This window comes from Chiloscyllium punctatum, chromosome 36 (genome assembly GCF_047496795.1).
Source record: "Chiloscyllium punctatum isolate Juve2018m chromosome 36, sChiPun1.3, whole genome shotgun sequence".
NCBI classification, from domain to species: Eukaryota; Metazoa; Chordata; class Chondrichthyes; order Orectolobiformes; family Hemiscylliidae; genus Chiloscyllium; species Chiloscyllium punctatum.
In genome coordinates, this window is record NC_092774.1 from 18729750 (window position 1) to 18749710 (window position 19961).

The window sequence follows — 19961 nt, forward strand, 5'->3', positions numbered from 1 at the left end:
GAGTAACAAACCCTTTGGTCTAACCAGTCCACGCCGAACATAATCTCAGACTAAACTAGTCCCACCTGCCTGCTCCCCGGCTCATACATCTCCAACCCTTTCCTGTTCATCTCCTTATCCAAATGTCTTTTCAACATTGTAATTGTGCCCACATCCACTGCTTTCTCAGACCATCCATCCCACACGCACATACTCTGTGTGAAGAATTTACCCCTCGTGCCTTTTAAAAATCTCTCTCCTCTCACCTTTAAAATGTGTCCCCTGGTCTTGAAATCCCCCTCACCCTAGGAAAAAGGCAGCTATCGTTCGCCCCTGTCTTTTGTAAACTTGTATAATATCGTCTCTCAACATCCTACGCTCCAGTGAAAATAGTCCCAGCCTATCCAGCTTTTCTTTATAAACCTTCCATACCTTGTAACATGCTGGTAAATCTCCTCTGAACCCTTTCCAGTTTAATAATCTCCTTCCTACAACATGGTTTGGAGATTTGGACTGGGGTGTACAAAGTTAAAAATCACGCAACGCCAGGTTATAGTCCAACAGGTTTAATTGGAAGCACTAGCTTTCTGAGCGCTGCTCCTGTGCCACAACCACCTGAAGAAGGAGTGTCGCTCCGAAAGCTCGTGTGCTTCCATTTAAACCTGTTGGACTATAACCTGGTGTTGCATGATTTTTAACTTCCTACAACAGGGTGACCAGAACTGGACACAGTCGAAGCCTCACCAATGTCCTGTACAACCTCAACGTGGCTCCCCTCCTCCTCTCCTGACCAATGAAGGGAAGTATTCCACAGCACTATCCAAGGCCCCACCAATAATTCTCTCAGTCCTGCCCTTGACAGTGTGTAGTTGAAGCTTATGGTCTGGCACTCGGCAGGATAAATGGAAGGATGACAAGTTGAAAATGATTGCGCCAACTTAGCCTGCAGAAGGAAAAGGGGTGTCGATTGATTGACAAGTTGACTGTCATTGGCTGAGGCATTACTATGTTTCCCTGGCTGCTTCCTCCACAGCATGGACGAGGTGATGGGTAAAACAAGAGTGTCACTGTGCTTGTAATCTAGAGGGTTCAAATCCCGCCAGCTCTGCTGCCTCACAGCGCCAGGGCGCCAGGTTCGATTCCAGCCTCAGGCGACTGTCTGGGTGGAGTTTGTCCACTCTCCCCCCCCGTGTCTGCGTGGGTTCCCTCCGGGTGCTCCGGTTTCCTCCCACAGTCCAAAGATGTGCAGGTTACGGTGAATTGGCCATGCAAGGTTGTCCATAGTTATTACAGCATTAGTCAGAGAATGGGGGGGGGGGGTCAGTGTGGACTAGTTGGGCCGAAGGGCCTGTTTTCCACACTGTAGGGAATCTAATCGAATCTCATCTTTCTGTTGGAATCCTGTTTTTCAGCGCTTGCCCATAGCCTTGTATTCTGTGACACTTCAAGTGCTCCTGTAAATAGTTCTCAAATGTCTGGAAGGTCTTTGTGTCTCCCACCCCTCTCACGCAGCGGGTTCCAGATGCCCGCCACCCTCTGGGTGAAAAACCCCTAATGCCCACCTGATCCTAACCTTAAAACTGCGCCTCCCCTGGTTATCGAACCCTCTTCCAGGAAGGGGGAGAGTTCTTTCTTATCTCCCCTGTCTTCTGCCTCTTGGAATTTTGTAGATCTCAATCATAAGCCCCTCAACCTTCTCCGCTCTAAGGAGAACCCAACGCCAGACTATCCAGTCTCTTTTCATAGCTGAATTGCTCTAAGCCAGGCAGTATCCTGGTGAATCTCCTCTCCAGCCTCTCCGATCACGTCCCTGGTATGACGGTGGTTTCCCGAAATGCGCACAGTACTTATCCAGTCCCAGCATCACCTGCTTTTGTTGGCGAGTTTGTTGCCGTGACTAACGGAAGCAAGTCTCCCACATAATCTTCTTAACCACCTTTTGTGGCTGTCCTGTTGTCCTCAGGGTCCTGTGGAGATTAACACCAACATCCGGTGGCTCCTCTGTAATGGGTCAGGTCCGATCCCTCAAAATGCACTCCCCTTGCCTTACTCGACCCCCCCAGACATCTCAGGGTTAAATTCCATTTGTTCAGCCCATCTAACCTGCTCGGTCAGGTCTCTGGGTGAAAAGGTTTCTTCTCACCAACCTCCCCACCTGCCCTTGCCCCCACAACCCAATCACTCTTCCTGGAGTTTTCACTTCTCAGTCAAGGCCTGTCTTTTCCAAACCCTTCGGGCCCCTCTTCATTTTATATGCCTTTTCTGCTCTGAAGGAAACATCCCTGACCGATCAGGTCCTTCCTGGTGGACAAACATTTGCCTCCATCTCGTCCACATCCTTCTGAGTAACTGGAACTGGAAGCAGTGCTCTGGTGTAAATCTGGACCCCCCCCCCCCCCCGCCCCGAGAGGGGCTTCTCAGTTCCGCGATCGGTCAAATAAACACTATCAGCTCGGTCTGTTTCAACAATCGATTACGATACCGGGCGTAGGTTATCCAGCAGCACAGGGATTCAGGAATAGCTGATGCAATTAGCTTAAAACACAGGCAACCTTTCTGGGTCTGTTACCAAACAGAACAGTCTTCATTTAAAAATTAATCCAATAAAATGACAAGTCGACATTAAATTAAGCCAATGATATTTCCTGGGAACTGACTCGTTTTGAACACCCCTATCTCTCGCCACTGGTCTTCCAAGGCCAGTCTAGTGTACTTTAATAATATCCTATCTTACCTAGTTAATTTATACTGTGAACAGAGCATTGTTTGCTAATCTCTTTCAATTAGTTCAGGAATGTGGTTTTCAGCAGAGTTAGATGCCATTTTAAACAGAATTGTTAATTTGCTCCTAGAAGCCATTTTGTCATGTCACTTGCACTAAGAAGCCATTTTGTAATGTCACTTGCACTAAGAGGCCATTTTGTAGTGAGTAAAAGCATGCATTAAATGGTTGCTCCTGACAACAGCCTAAATCCGGATTTTAGATCCTGACTGGCTGGGAGTTAACCACTGATCTATACTGTTCCAGGTTCACCTCCCAACTCTTAAAGCCTATGTCTCAGTTCATAAACAAAGGTCTCCTGTAAACTCTCACACCTATGCTCCCGTCCCCGGGGATCTGTAGACACACACCCGCATGTTACATCTCTGCTCCTCCGCATTCCTCACAACCCCCGCCCATTCAGCGTTTACTCCCCAGCTCACACCCCCCTCCCCCCCCCCCTCCCCGACAGGATTGTCAACGTAGGACTGAGGACCAATGGGCCCTCCGAGCCTGCAGCACCATTCAGTGAGACCGTGACTGATCCAATCAGTCCGCACTGACCCACATGCTGCCGCCCACGTGACCAGTCCGTTCCCACGGCGACCACGATCGAACCAGCCAAGTTCTGAACCATGCCTCCCCTACCTTCAAGTTCATGTCACCTGTACGCAAGTCACCATCCCACTGGAAACAGCCTTCCACCCACAAGCACACCCATCAACCACGAACCACTGCTTCCTGCCTCTCGGCACATCCTGGATCCAGCTTGACGCTCTGCCTTGGATCCCATGGGCCTTTGCTCTTCTGACAAATTGGCCACGTCAGCTTCTGGAAGGCCCTCGTCGGCCACGGGATAAATATTGCCTGGGACTCTGGATAATAACTTCCCTGCCCTTCTTCAAAATGGTGCCGTTGCGTTTCTCTTCGGTCTGCCGACAAGGCCTTCAGTCGAATTCCCCGTCCGATAGACAACAGCGGGTGTCTCCAACTGTGCGCTGACTTGAAGTCATGATTCAGCGATGCCGGTGTTGGACTGGGGTGGACAAAGTTACAAATCCCACAGCACCAGGTTATAGTCCAACAGGTTGATTTGGAAGCTGCGAAAGCTAGTGTGCTTCCGATTAAACCTGTCGGAGTATAACCTGGTGTTGCGAGATTTTTTAACTCGCTCGAAGTGTTAACTTTAGTTAGGATGCTGAGACTCTGGGGTGGGATTTGAACCCAGAGCCAAGCCGCGGCGCTAGCGACTGAGCCAGTTGGCTGGCGCTGACCTCGGACAGCTTGTTCCCGCTGAGTTTGGTTTTTTTTCCGTTTTTTTTCCGTTGTGTGATGTGGGAAATGCAGGGTTTGTCGCCCCGTCCCTCAGATGAAGTGGTTTGTCGCACCATTTCTGAAGGCTGGGGGTCTGGCCCCGCCCTGCGGGCAAGGACAGCAGATTTCCTCCTCCTGAAGGACTTCGAGTTGAATTGAATTGAATTGAAACTCGAAAGGGTTCAGAAAAGACTTAAAAGGGTGTTGCCAGGGTCTGAGCTACAGGGAGAGGCTGACCAGGCTGGGGCTGTTTTCCCCGGAGCGTTGGAGGCTGAGGGGGGTGACCTTATAGAGGTTTATAAAACCATGAGGGTTATCGATAGGATAAATAGACAAGGTCTTTTTCCCCCTGGGGTGGGGGAGTCCAGAACTAGAGGGGCATAGGTTTAGGGTGAGAGGGGAAAGATATAAAAGAGACCTAAGGGGCAACGTTCTCACCCAGAGGGTGGTACGTGTATGGAATGAGCTGCCAGAGGATGTGGTGGAGGCTGGGACAATGACAGCATTTAAAAGGTGGATGGGGACAGGGATAGGAAGGGTTTGGAGGGATATGGGCCGGGTGCTGGCAGGTGGGACTAGATTGGGTTGGGATATCTGGGTGGGCAGGGACAGGGTTGGGCCGAAGGGTCTGTTTCCATGCCGTCCGTCTCTGTGAGTGAATTGATTGTCACGTGGACCAGGGCACAGCGAAAAGCTTTGTCTTGTGAGCAATCCTGGCAGAGCACAGAGTGAAGTCGCATCAATGAGTAAATAATAGGTAAACAGCAGTTAAGAGTTTGTGAGTCCATTCAGTATTCAGACTCTGTGAATGTGACGAGTTTTTATGACAGCCTTGATGGTTACAATGGTCACCATGACAGAGATTAGCTTTACCTGCCAGATTTCCCCGGCTGCGGGTATCCTGGGCACTGTCACTGCCCCCCACCGCCTCCCTGGTCGCCGCTCGTATGTATTACTGACCTCCGTTGCGTCGCCAGTGCCAAGAGAAGTGACCCACTCCGCGTTATCTTTGTTTGTGTTTCCAGGACCCGAACACGCACCCACCTTCCAGGCACAGAGACTCCAAGCGAGGAGCAAGAAGGGTCCCTCCAGTCCACAGCAGCTGCTCAAGGTGCCCAGGCAGAGCTCGGCTGGCACCGTCAGGAGGGGACCGTCCAGGAGCCTGCGCTACGGGGACGGCGCCGAGGAGGGGGAGGAGGAGGGGGACAAGGAGGAGGAGGAGGATGGCACGACCAGGGCAGGGAGGCAGGAAGGCAGCTGCCCGGAGCCCAGCCTGCCCCTCCCTGCTACAGCGTCGGGGGCTGGGTCGGCTGGCCAGTGCCAGGACGTCCACTCCCCGAGCCGGCAGCAGCAGACCAACCGCATCGTGCGCAGGCTGAGGCAGGAGAGGCTGGCCAACATGGTGCCCGCTGCCCAGAAGGACGGGCAGGAGGAGGAGGAGGAGGACAGAGCCCCGGGACCCCCGGGACTCCCGGGCACAGGCAGGGGCACGTCGGCCGAGCCCCCCGGTGACTGGTTGCCCTTCCGGCTCAGGGTGCGCCCTTGGGCCGTCCCCGAGAGACCCGCCGGCGACGAGGGTGTGCGGCCCGTCCCCCAGTGGGCCCCCGCCAGGCCCGAGGCTGGCAGTGCCTCCTCCTCCTCCCCCCGCCACCCTCCCCCCCCTCCTCCTCCTCCCCCCGAGGCCTCCCAGGGCCCCGGCGCCAACAGCCCCCCGCCTCTGCTGCCCCGGCTTGAACCTGGCCGCCTGGTCAGCCTGCTGGTGACCACTGCCAGCCCGGCCGGCCCCGCCCGCCTCCGGCCCCTCCCGGCCGGCCGGCTGGCTCCCAGCCCCTCCGGCCCGGCCCGCGGCCCACCCCTCTCCATGACCATCCTGGCCCTGTCCAGCCTGAGGAGCCGGGAGAGCGGCGAGCCGAGGCGGCCGGCCGGCGGGAGCACTGGGGAAACTGGCAAGGAGGACCTGAAGGAACCTGAGAGACCACCGCCCGACCCAGAGACACTCCGCAAGCTGCAGGAGAGGTAAGGAGCAGGTCAGTGTGGGGGGGGGGGGGGAGGGGGAGAGGGAGGGGGGAGGGAAAGAGAAGGGGGAGGGGGGATGAGGGAGAGAGAGGGAAGGGAGGGGGAAAAGGGAAGGAGAAGGGAGGGAGGGGGGAAGAGGGAGACAGAGGGGACGGAGATAGAGGGGAGGGAGGGGGTAGAGAGACGAGGGGAGGAAAAGAGAGAGGAGGGAGTGAGAGGGGGAGGGAGGGGGGAGGGAGAGAGAGAGAGGGGAAGGGGGAAGAGGGAGAGAGATTGGAGGGAGAGAGGGGGGAGGGAGAGAGAGGGGAGGGGGAGGGAGGGAGAGAGAGGGGGGAGGGGGAGAGAGTGGGGGGGGGTAGAGAGAGGCGAGGGAGGGGGGCCAGAGAGAAACCGGGATGAGAGAGGGAGAGAGAAAAAGAGAGAGGCGGAGAGAGAGAGAGAATGGGAGGGGGAGGAGGGGGGAGAGAGAGACAGAGACGGGAGAGAGAAGGGGAGAGACAGGGTGGGGGGAGAGAGAGGGAGACAGAAGGGGGAAGAGGGGGACAGAGAGAGGGAGAGAGAGAGGGGAGAGAGAGATGGTGGGGGGGGAGAGAGAGAGGGGGGAGGGGGGAAGAGGGAGAGAGATTGGAGGGAGAGAGGGGGGAGGGAGAGAGAGGGGAGGGGGAGGGAGGGAGAGAGAGGGGGGAGGGGGAGAGAGTGGGGGGGGGTAGAGAGAGGCGAGGGAGTGGGGCGAGAGAGAAACCGGGATGAGAGAGGGAGAGAGAAAAAGAGAGAGGCGGAGAGAGAGAGAGAATGGGAGGGGGAGGAGGGGGGAGAGAGAGACAGAGACGGGAGAGAGAAGGGGAGAGACAGGGTGGGGGGAGAGAGAGGGAGACAGAAGGGGGAAGAGGGGGACAGAGAGAGGGAGAGAGAGAGGGGAGAGAGAGGGGGGGAGGGGGGGAGAGAGAGAGGGGGGAGGGGGGAAGAGGGAGAGAGATTGGAGGGAGAGAGGGGGGAGGGAGAGAGAGGGGAGGGGGAGGGAGGGAGAGAGAGGGGGGAGGGGGAGAGAGTGGGGGGGGGTAGAGAGAGGCGAGGGAGGGGGGCGAGAGAGAAACCGGGATGAGAGAGGGAGAGAGAAAAAGAGAGAGGCGGAGAGAGAGAGAGAATGGGAGGGGGAGGAGGGGGGAGAGAGAGACAGAGACGGGAGAGAGAAGGGGAGAGACAGGGTGGGGGGAGAGAGAGGGAGACAGAGGGGGGAAGAGGGGGACAGAGAGAGGGAGAGAGAGATGGTGGGGGGGGAGAGAGAGGGGGGAGGGGGGAAGAGGGGCGAGAGAGAGAGAGGGAGGGAGGGAGACAGAGAGGGGAAGGGGGAGAGAGTAAGAGAGGGAGGGGGGCAGAGAGAGAGAGTGGAGGGGGAGGAAGAGGGGGGAGAGAGAGAGACAAAGAGGGAGAAGGGGGGAGACAGAGGGGGGAAGAGGGGGACAGAGAGGGGGGAGAGATGGAGAGAGAGAGAGAGAGAGACATTGAACCTGAGGTATACCGTGTGGTCGAAGAAAGTGAGGACCGCAGATGCTGGAGGTCGCATTCCGGACAATCAAATGCCGGATAATGTGAAAAATGTGGTGCTGGAAAAGCGCAGCAGGTCAGGCAGCATCCACGGAGCAGGGGGATCGACGTTTCGGGCAGGAGCCCCTTCCTGTGTGGAAATGCTTGAAATCGTGGGGAGGATATAGAGGAGCAAGCTTGGAAGAGCGCGGTGGAGAGGGTGTTTAAATGACAGGGTCGGTCTAATTGGGGGCTGAGGTCGTGGTCGCTTAAAGGGACGGGAAGGAGCAATAGTTCTGTCTGGGAAAGCTTTCTATGTGTCCAGTCCGACTGGAAAAAAGGAGACCCTCCTGTATCAGAGTCTTGGGAATAAGGTGGGTCAGATGTCAGTGGGAGGACGTCCCGCGGACAGCGCTCGATGTGTCCTCAGATCCGGGCAGACAAAGGAAAATAACAGAACAATCCAGAGTGAAAGTCACCAGCTGGGCAAAAGCGAACTTAAGAATTGATCTCGACCCAAATAAATTCGACTCGGGAGTTGGCAGCGGGTTGGACATTGACCTTCGAGGTGTTAGTTGTGAACGCCGTTCCCCGCCCCCCCAAAAGGGGGAAGGGTAGGGTAAAACCAGCCCAGAGCTCCCCAAGATGACAGCTGAGGGAGAAAGATTCACAAAGAAAAAAGCAAAGACCGCAGACAGAAAGAAAGAGGATGTGCTGGAGAAACTCAGCAGGTCAGGAGAGAGACAGAGAAGCGAGATTAGCGTTTTGTGCGCAGTGACCCCCCCTGTCAGCTGGGAAAGGTGGGGCGGGGGGTGTTCGCTGCTGACAAGAGGTGGGGGTTGAGGAAGGGCTGAGCAGAACACAAGGGCAGCCTCGATTATCCAAACAGGATCGCAAGGGTTCCCGACGCTCAGCGAAGCTACGTTATCCGCCATTCGATTGTCCGGAATGAGAGTAACCGAGCCCAGCCACGTCCTTCGGATGATCACGTTTCCTCTGTGTGTGCCGAAGGAAAGGGGGAAAGAAGGGGTGGGGGCAAAGAGAGGGATTGTTGGCAATGAGCTGAGAGGGCGCAAAATGCAGAGCGGGGGAGCGAGCAAGAATGGCGATTAAGGACGAGTTAGATCAGCGAAGGGATCGGGAAGGGAGGGTGTTGGTTTGGAAACGGGGCTCACGGCAGAAGGACTCCGTTTGAAGAGGGTGCCGAACAGAGGGATTTTGCCCTCACAAGCGACGGGGACAGTAGAGCGCTCCCCCTCCCCAAACCTTTACTCACGGGTGTCACCGCTCCGCACTCAGCCTGCTTCGCGAGGACTCCGAGGAGGAGGACGAGGGTGACCTGTGCAGGATCTGCCTGATACCGGGCGGCACCCCTCTCAACCCACTGCTGGAACCCTGCAAGTGTGTCGGCAGCCTGCAGTTTGTGCACCACGATTGCCTGAAGAAGTGGCTGCAAGCAAAGATTATTTCAGGTAGAGGATCGCTGAGGTTGGTGGGGGGAGGGGGGGTAGGGGAGGGCGTGAGGAGGCCTGCGAGAATCCCACTCCAAGGCTCCTCCCTAGTACTTGCAATCACCAGGCCAGTCCAACCGGTACCAACCCTTCATCTGCTCCCACCGACAAAAAGAAAGGTTTTCCCACGTTTCAGTCGAGGTAATTTTTGCCTCTCATTGTCTTCCCTCACCTCAACTTAGAACGTAGAACAATACAGCGCAGGACAGGCCCTTCAGCCCTCGATATTGCGCCAACCTGTGAACTAATCTATGCCCATCCTCCGACACTCTCCCAAATTCATCCCACTCCAAGGATTGTTTAAATCTCCCTAACGTGGCTGAGTTAACTACATTCACAGGGAGGACATTCCACACCCTGACCACTCTCTGAGTAAAGAACCAACCTCTGACATCTGTTTGAAATCTAACACCCCTCAGTGTGTAGTTATGTCCCCTCGTACACGCTGACGTCATCATCCTAGGAAAAAGACTCTCACTGTCTCCCCTATCTAATCCTCTGATTATCTTGTATGTCTCTATCAAATCCCCTCTTAGCCTTCCTGCCAATGAGAAAAGACCCAAGTCTCTCAGCCTTTCCTCTTAAGCCCTTCCCTCCAGACCAGGCAACATCCTGGTAAATCTCCTCTGCACCTTTTCCAATGCTTCCACATCCTTCCTGATATATGGGGACCAGAACTGTGAGCAATATTCCAAGTGCGGCCGCACCAGCGTTTTGTATAGTTGCAGCATGATATTGCGTCTCCGGAACTCAATCCCTCTACCAATAAAACCTAACCCACCGTATACCTTCTTAACAGCACTATCCACCTGGGTGGCAACCTTCAGGGATCTATGTACATGGACTCCAAGATCCCTCTGCACATCCACACTACCAAGAATCTTTCCACTGACCCAGTACGCTGCCATCCTGTTATTCTTCCCAAAGTGAATCACCTCACATTTAGCTGCATTGAACTCCATTTGCCACCTCTCAGCCCAATCCTGCAGTTTATCCAAGTCCCCCTGAAACCTGTAACATTCTTCCAAACTGTCCACCACTCCACCGACTTTAGTGTCGTCTGCAAACTTACTAATCCATCCATCTCTGCCTGCGTCTAAGTCATTTATAAAAATGACAAACAGCAGTGGTCCCAAAACAGACCCTTGTGTCACACCACTAGTAACCGGACTCCAAGCTAAATATTTTCTATCAACCACCATTCATTGCCTCCTTTCAGAAAGCCAGTTTCTAACCCAAACTGCTAAATCACCCTCAATCCCATGCCTCTGCATTTTCTCCAACAGCCTACCATGTGGAACCTTATCACAGTCTTTACTGAAGTCCATGTACACCATGTCAACTGCCCTACCCTCATCTACATGCTTGGTCACCTTCTCAAATAACTCAAGGAGGTTTGTGAGACACGGCCTGCCCTTGGCGAAACCATGTTGACTATCTGAAATCAAATTGTTGCTTGCTGGATGATTATAAATCTTATCTCTTATAATCCTTTCCAAAACCTTTCCTACAACAGAAGTAAGGCTCTCTGCTGCCCTTCTTGAACAAGGGCACAACATTTGCAATCCTCCAGTCCTCTGGTACCAAACCTGTAGACAACGACGACTCAAATATCAAAGCCAAAGTCTCTGCTATCTCCTCCCTATCTTCCCAGAGAATCCTCGGAAAAATCCCACCCGGCCCAGGGGACTTGTCTACTTTCACTCCTTTGAGAATTGATAACACCTGTTCGTAACTCACCTCGATCCTTTCGAGTCTAATATCTTGTACCTCATTCGTCTCCTCTACAATATTCTCCTTGTCCTGAGTGAAAACCGATGAGAAATATTCATTTAGCACCTCTCCGATCTCCACAGGGTCCACACCCAACTTCCCACTTCTGTCTTTGACTGGCCCTATTCCTACCCTAATCATCCTCTTATTCCTTGTACGTGCACACCAACCCCTCCCCCTGCACTCACACACCTCCAGCTCTTCAAGCTCCCCTCCAGTACCTTACTTGGTTGCAGACTGTCTTTCTCCCCCCCTGACGGGTGGGAAAAGCCCCAGGCCTGTGACAGCTTTATATCTCAGTGCGGTGCAGGGCAGTGCAGAGCTGGGACTGGTTGCTGCTGTGAGTGTGCTGTCTGTGCACTGCCCAGGGCAGGTTCTTGGCACACGGTCCTGCCGCTGTGTCTCCCCAGTGGGTATTGGCGGTGAGGATGGACATTGCCTTCCAGAGATACCAGCACCTCTCGGAGTCAGTAGGTTGTGAGTTAACACTCCAGGAGCTCCAGTGCCTGTGACCCAGACTGGCACTACCCCCCACCCTGGGCCTGTATCATTCGCATCAACTGTTGAAGCCAGTGGCCCCCAACTGCTGTGGCCTAACGTTTATCCCTTTGACCAACGTTGATAAGGTGGTCTCCCTCTCTCTGCTCATAGCTGTTTGTAGAATCTTGCTGTGCACAAGTTGGCCCTCGTGCTTCCTGTGACACGCCCTCGGTGAGAGACTCTGCGACATCCTGATGTCGTGACAGGCCCTGTCAAAGTTCGGCGTCTCCCCGGTAACCACCGCCTTGACCCTGCTCCCCGATCCCTGTCTTGTTGTGGCTCTAACTATCGTCTCCTGCTCCATTCCCCGCCAACCTGTGCAGCATCTCCTGTCCTCCCACGTTTGTCTGACGGGTAAAGAGTTTGCTTTCTTCCATCCTCTCTTTGTTTCTTTTGCTGAAGAAGCTTCTGTCTCCTCGTTCAAACTCACCTCACTCACTAAGTTCGAATGCAAGACAAAAATACGTCCAGTAATTTCGAATTGGGTTTTCTTGCCACACGTTGTACTCACGGGCGGTGAAAAGGTGACAGTGTCGCTTCGCCCCTCCCCCCCCCACCACCTCACGGTACCACCTCAGCCATAAAGTACCTGGGTGCGTGTCTGCCACTGTTCCCTCAGTGGGGCCTCGCTGTACTCAGACGGGTTCACAGTGAGTTTGTGAATGAGTGAGCCATCCCTTGTTCCCTCCACACAGGAGCCGACTTGGCAGCAGTCACCACCTGCGAGCTCTGCAAACACACCCTCAAGCTGGATTTCGACAACTTTGACGTGCACGAGTTTCACCGCAAGCGAGCAGCCTCCCAGGTACGGGGAGGGGAGAACGTGTGTTCCCACAGAGTGGGATAGGGCTGGTGGGGGGGGGGGGGGGGGGGAGGGGAGAGCAGGGGGCTTCTCTGTCAAGAAGGACTCTTAACAATCTCCCCTTGATGGCTGAACTCCCCTCTGCTATCAACATCCTGGGAATTACAATTGACCAAAAACTCAACTGGGCCATCTCTGATGAGAGAGAGTCTAACTACTGTCCATAGACATCCAATGGCGTTGCCGTCACTGAATCCCCCTTCCCCCCCCCACTATCAACATCCTGGGGGTTACCATTGAGAGAGAATCTAACCATCATCCCCCTTGACGTTCAATGGCGTTACCGTCACTGAATCCCCCTTCCCCCCCCACTATCAACATCCTGGGGGTTACCATTGAGAGAGAATCTAACCATCATCCCCCTTGACGTTCAATGGCGTTACCGTCACTGAATCCCCCTTCCCCCCAAGTACCAACATCCTGGGGGTTACCTTTGAGAGAGAATCTAACCATCACCCCCTTGACGTTCAATAGTGTTACCGTCACTGAATCCCCCTCCCCCCCACTATCAACATCCAGGGGGTTCCCATTGACCAGAAACTGAACGTGGACCCAGCCCTGTATAAACCCAGCAACTACAAGAGCAGGGTCAGAGGCTGGGAATCCTGCAGCGAGTCACTCCCCTCCTGACTCTCCCACCCCCCCCACCCCCCAAAGCCCTGTCCCACCATCAACAAGGCACAACTCAGGGAGGGGGGAGGGAATACTCCCCACTTGCCCCTGGATGGAGGGGGGGGAAGCTCCGACAACACTCGACATCGCCCAGGGACAAAGCAGCCCCCTCCCCACCCCCAGCTCGATTGGCCCCACCCCCACAAACCCCCCGCTCCCTCCCTCCACCCCACCCCCCGACGCTGAGTCGCAGCCGTGTGTACCGTCTCCAAGACCCACTGCAGACCCTCACCGAGGGGGTCCTCAGACAGCACTTTCCCAAAACCCCCCACACCCCTCTACCATCTAGAAGGGGGAGGGGGGGCAGATACAAGGGGAACACCACACCCCTCCAAGCTCCCCTCCGACTCGGAAATATGTCGGCTGTTTGTTCACTGTCACTGGGTCAGAATCCTGGGATTCCCCTCCCTGAGGGGCATCGTGGGTCCACCCCACAGCACGCGGTCTGCAGCTATTCAAGAGGGCAACTCGGGACAGGGCAATGACAACTGGGCCCAGCCAGTGACACCCATACCCAATGACATAAAGAGAAAAGGGATGTGTGTGGGACTCACAGGGGCTGGTGAGGGGAGAGGTTCCAGTTTCATGGACAGTATAGTTGAGAAGGTAGGATACCCGTAGAATCGATGGTCAGTGACAGTGTGATGCCAATGTCATGCCACCTATAGCACTGCCACTTCCCAAGATCATCACACCTGGGGAAATGGCAGACAACAGCGAGGGAAAGGCAGCAGCGATGACGGCCCGAGGAAATACAGGATCTGACCACATTGTGTGGGAGATTGGGGGTGCGGGGGATGGCGGGGAGGAACTTTGTGGAAGAAACTGTCGACACACGGGGCAATCCTGTGAGAGGCGGGCGGAGACAATCTGATCAGTCCCTGCGCTGATTCCCCATCGCCCACGTCTCTCCTGTTCTGTCCCGTTCCCTTCCCGGCTGCAGGTGGAGGAGCAGATGACCAGCTCCAGTCTGTATATGGCAGTCCTGCTCCATCTCTACGAGCAGCGATTCACTGAGCTCATCCGGTTACTGGGCGGGAGCGCTACAACCTACCAGGTAAATGGGCAATTGTACATGGGTCCCCCTGGGTAAGACTCACACTGGGTCAGGGGACAATTGTTACCCACACATGGGTCCCTGTGGGTAATACTCACACTGGGTAAGGGGACAATTGTTACCCACACATGGGTCCCTGTGGGTAAGACTCACACCGGGTCAGGGGACAATTGTTACCCACACATGGGTCCCCGTGGGTAATACTCACACTGGGTAAGGGGACAATTGTTACCCACACATGGGTCCCCAAAGGGTAATACTCACACTGGGTAAGGGGACAATTGTTACCCACACATGGGTCCCCGTGGGGTAAGACTCACACTGGGTAAGGGGACAATTGTTACCCACACATGGGTCCCTGTGGGTAATACTCACACTGGGTAAGGGGACAATTGTTACCCACACATGGGTCCCCAAAGGGTAATACTCACACTGGGTAAGGGGACAATTGTTACCCACACATGGGTCCCTGTGGGTAATACTCACACTGGGTAAGGGGACAATTGTTACCCACACCTGGGACCCCGTGGGTAATACTCACACTGGGTAAGGGGACAATTGTTACCCACACATGGGTCCCCGTGGGTAAGACTCACACTGGGTAAGGGGACAATTGTTACCCACACATGGGTCCCTGTGGGTAAGACTCACACTGGGTAAGGGGACAATTGTTACCCACACATGGGTCCCTGTGGGTAAGACTCACACTGGGTCAGGGGACAATTGTTACCCACACATGGGTCCCCCTGGGTAAGACTCACACTGGGTAAGGGGACAATTGTTACCCACACATGGGTCCCTGTGGGTAAGACTCACACTGGGTCAGGGGACAATTGTTACCCACACATGGGTCCCTGTGGGTAAGACTCACACTGGGTCAGGGGACAATTGTTACCCACACATGGGTCCCCCTGGGTAAGACTCACACTGGGTAAGGGGACAATTGTTACCCACACATGGGTCCCCGTGGGTAAGACTCACACTGGGTCAGGGGACAATTGTTACCCACACATGGGTCCCCGTGGGTAAGACTCACACTGGGTAAGGGGACAATTGTTACCCACACATGGGTCCCCCTGGGTAAGACTCACACCGGGTAAGGCGACAATTGTTACCCACACATGGGTCCCCATGGGTAATACTCACACTGGGTAAGGGGACAATTGTTACCCACACATGGGTCCCTGTGGGTAAGACTCACACTGGGTCAGGGGACAATTGTTCCCCACACATGGGTCCCTGTGGGTAAGACTCACACTGGGTAAGGGGACAATTGTTACCCACACATGGGTCCCTGTGGGTAATACTCACACTGGGTCAGGGGACAATTGTTACCCACACATGGGTCCCTGTGGGTAAGACTCACACCGGGTAAGGGGACAATTGTTACCCACACATGGGTCCCTGTGGGTAATACTCACACTGGGTAAGGGGACAATTGTTACCCACACCTGGGTCCCCGTGGGTAAGACTCACACTGGGTAAGGGGACAATTGTTACCCACACATGGGTCCCTGTGGGTAATACTCACACTGGGTAAGGGGACAATTGTTATCCACACATGGGTCCCCGTGGGTAAGACTCACACTGGGTAAGGGGACAATTGTTACCCACACATGGGTCCCCCTGGGTAAGACTCACACTGGGTAAGGGGACAATTGTTACCCACACATGGGTCCCTGTGGGTAATACTCACACTGGGTAAGGGGACAATTGTTACCCACACATGGGTCCCCGTGGGTAAGACTCACACTGGGTAAGGGGACAATTGTTACCCACACATGGGTCCCTGTGGGTAATACTCACACTGGGTAAGGGGACAATTGTTACCCACACATGGGTCCCCCTGGGTAAGACTCACACTGGGTAAGGGGACAATTGTTACCCACACATGGGTCCCTGTGGGTAATACTCACACTGGGTAAGGGGACAATTGTTACCCACACATGGGTCCCCGTGGGTAAGACTCACACTGGGTAAGGGGACAATTGTTACCCACACATGGGTCCCTGTGGGTAATACTCACACTGGGTAAGGGGACAATTGTTACCCACACATGGGTCCCCCTGGGTAAGACTCACACTGGGTAAGGGGACAATTGTTACCCACACATGGGTCCCCGTGGGTAAGACTCACACTGGGTAAGGGGACAATTGTTACCCACACATGGGTCCCCGTGGGTAAGACTCACACTGGGTAAGGGGACAATTGTTACCCACACATGGGTCCCTGTGGGTAATACTCACACTGGGTAAGGGGACAATTGTTACCCACACATGGGTCCCTGTGGGTAAGACTCACACCGGGTAAGGGGACAATTGTTACCCACACATGGGTCCCTGTGGGTAATACTCACACTGGGTAAGGGGACAATTGTTCCCCACACATGGGTCCCTGTGGGTAAGACTCACACTGGGTAAGGGGACAATTGTTACCCACACATGGGTCCCCCTGGGTAATACTCACACTGGGTAAGGGGACAATTGTTACCTACACATGGGTCCCCGTGGGGTAATATTCACACTGGGTAAGGGGACAATTGTTACCCACACATGGGTCCCCGTGGGGTAATACTCACACTGGGTAAGGGGACAATTGTTACCCACACATGGGTCCCTGTGGGTAATACTCACACTGGGTAAGGGGACAATTGTTACCCACACATGGGTCCCTGTGGGTAAGACTCACACCGGGTAAGGGGACAATTGTTACCCACACATGGGTCCCTGTGGGTAATACTCACACTGGGTAAGGGGACAATTGTTCCCCACACATGGGTCCCTGTGGGTAAGACTCACACTGGGTAAGGGGACAATTGTTACCCACACATGGGTCCCCCTGGGTAATACTCACACTGGGTAAGGGGACAATTGTTACCTACACATGGGTCCCCGTGGGGTAATATTCACACTGGGTAAGGGGACAATTGTTACCCACACATGGGTCCCCGTGGGGTAATACTCACACTGGGTAAGGGGACAATTGTTACCCACACATGGGTCCCTGTGGGTAATACTCACACTGGGTAAGGGGACAATTGTTACCCACACATGGGTCCCTGTGGGTAATACTCACACTGGGTAAGGGGACAATTGTTACCCACACCTGGGTCCCCGTGGGTAATACTCACACTGGGTAAGGGGACAATTGTTACCCACACCTGGGTCCCCGTGGGTAATACTCACACTGGGTAAGGGGACAATTGTTACCCACACATGGGTCCCTGTGGGTAAGACTCACACTGGGTCAGGGGACAATTGTTACCCACACATGGGTCCCTGTGGGTAATACTCACACTGGGTAAGGGGACAATTGTTACCCACACCTGGGTCCCCCTGGGTAAGACTCACACTGGGTAAGGGGACAATTGTTACCCACACATGGGTCCCTGTGGGTAATACTCACACTGGGTCAGGGGACAATTGTTACCCACACATGGGTCCCTGTGGGTAATACTCACACTGGGTAAGGGGACAATTGTTACCCACACCTGGGTCCCCCTGGGTAAGACTCACACTGGGTAAGGGGACAATTGTTACCCACACATGGGTCCCCGTGGGTAAGACTCACACTGGGTAAGGGGACAATTGTTACCCACACATGGGTCCCCAAAGGGTAATACTCACACTGGGTAAGGGGACAATTGTTACCCACACCTGGGTCCCTGTGGGTAATACTCACACTGGGTAAGGGGACAATTGTTACCCACACATGGGTCCCCATGGGTAATACTCACACTGGGTAAGGGGACAATTGTTACCCACACATGGGTCCCTGTGGGTAAGACTCACACCGGGTAAGGGGACAATTGTTATCCACACATGGGTCCCCGTGGGTAAGACTCACACTGGGTAAGGGGACAATTGTTACCCACACATGGGTCCCCGTGGGGTAATATTCACACTGGGTAAGGGGACAATTGTTACCCACACATGGGTCCCTGTGGGTAATACTCACACTGTGTAAGGGGACAATTGTTACCCACACATGGGTCCCCGTGGGGTAATACTCACACTGGGTAAGGGGACAATTGTTACCCACACATGGGTCCCTGTGGGTAATACTCACACTGGGTAAGGGGACAATTGTTACCCACACCTGGGTCCCTGTGGGTAATACTCACACTGGGTAAGGGGACAATTGTTACCCACACATGGGTCCCCGTGGGTAATACTCACACTGGGTAAGGGGACAATTGTTACCCACACATGGGTCCCCGTGGGGTAATACTCACACTGGGTAAGGGGACAATTGTTACCCACACCTGGGTCCCCGTGGGTAATACTCACACTGGGTCAGGGGACAATTGTTACCCACACATGGGTCCCTGTGGGTAATACTCACACTGGGTAAGGGGACAATTGTTACCCACACATGGGTCCCCGTGGGGTAATACTCACACTGGGTAAGGGGACAATTGTTACCCACACATGGGTCCCTGTGGGTAATACTCACACTGGGTAAGGGGACAATTGTTACCCACACATGGGTCCCTGTGGGTAATACTCACACTGGGTAAGGGGACAATTGTTACCCACACATGGGTCCCTGTGGGTAAGACTCACACTGGGTAAGGGGACAATTGTTACCCACACCTGGGTCCCCCTGGGTAAGACTCACACTGGGTAAGGGGACAATTGTTACCCACACATGGGTCCCCGTGGGGTAATACTCACACTGTGTAAGGGGACAATTGTTACCCACACATGGGTCCCCCTGGGTAAGACTCACACTGGGTAAGGGGACAATTGTTACCCACACATGGGTCCCCGTGGGTAATACTCACACTGGGTAAGGGGACAATTGTTACCCACACCTGGGTCCCCGTGGGTAATACTCACACTGGGTAAGGGGACAATTGTTACCCACACATGGGTCCCTGTGGGTAAGACTCACACTGGGTAAGGGGACAATTGTTACCCACACATGGGTCCCTGTGGGTAATACTCACACTGGGTAAGGGGACAATTGTTACCCACACATGGGTCCCCGTGGGTAAGACTCACACTGGGTAAGGGGACAATTGTTCCCCACACATGGGTCCCCAAAGGGTAATACTCACACTGGGTAAGGGGACAATTGTTACCCACACATGGGTCCCCAAAGGGTAATACTCACACTGGGTAAGGGGACAATTGTTACCCACACCTGGGTCCCTGTGGGTAATACTCACACTGGGTAAGGGGACAATTGTTACCCACACATGGGTCCCCGTGGGGTAATACTCACACTGGGTAAGGGGACAATTGTTACCCACACATGGGTCCCCGTGGGGTAATACTCACACTGGGTAAGGGGACAATTGTTACCCACACATGGGTCCCTGTAGGTAAGACTCACACTGGGTAAGGGGACAATTGTTACCCACACATGGGTCCCTGTGGGTAAGACTCACACTGGGTAAGGGGACAATTGTTACCCACACATGGGTCCCTGTGGGTAAGACTCACACTGGGTAAGGGGACAATTGTTACCCACACATGGGTCCCTGTGGGTAAGACTCACACTGGGTAAGGGGACAATTGTTACCCACACATGGGTCCCCGTGGGTAAGACTCACACTGGGTAAGGGGACAATTGTTACCCACACATGGGTCCCCGTGGGTAAGACTCACACTGGGTAAGGGGACAATTGTTACCCACACATGGGTCCCCGTGGGTAAGACTCACACTGGGTAAGGGGACAATTGTTACCCACACATGGGTCCTGACGGGGACCGGGAATCACCCACACAGGAACATTTACCAGCAATGACACACAGGAATAGGAAGCAAACATGACACACAGGGATAAGGAGCTGGAATCACACACAGTGGGACAGGGAAAGGGAATTTCACACACATGGAGAGGGAGAGGGAATCACACACACAGGGACTGGGAGAGGGAATCACACACACAGGGACAGGGAGAGGGAATCACACACAGGGACAGGGAGAGGGAATCACACCCAC

General features: G+C 54.4%; 1 protein-coding gene across 1 annotated transcript in view; it reads left to right on the forward strand.

Moving 5' to 3' along the window:
• Positions 1-19961, forward strand: part of LOC140460024 (uncharacterized) — a 144616-nt gene that overhangs the window by 29635 nt on the left and 95020 nt on the right. Inside the window, exons 4-7 of the mRNA XM_072554430.1 lie at positions 5080-6070; positions 8894-9066; positions 12114-12223; positions 13896-14009. Of these exons, the coding sequence (XP_072410531.1) occupies positions 5080-6070; positions 8894-9066; positions 12114-12223; positions 13896-14009 (1388 nt within the window). The remainder of the gene's footprint in view (positions 1-5079; positions 6071-8893; positions 9067-12113; positions 12224-13895; positions 14010-19961) is intronic.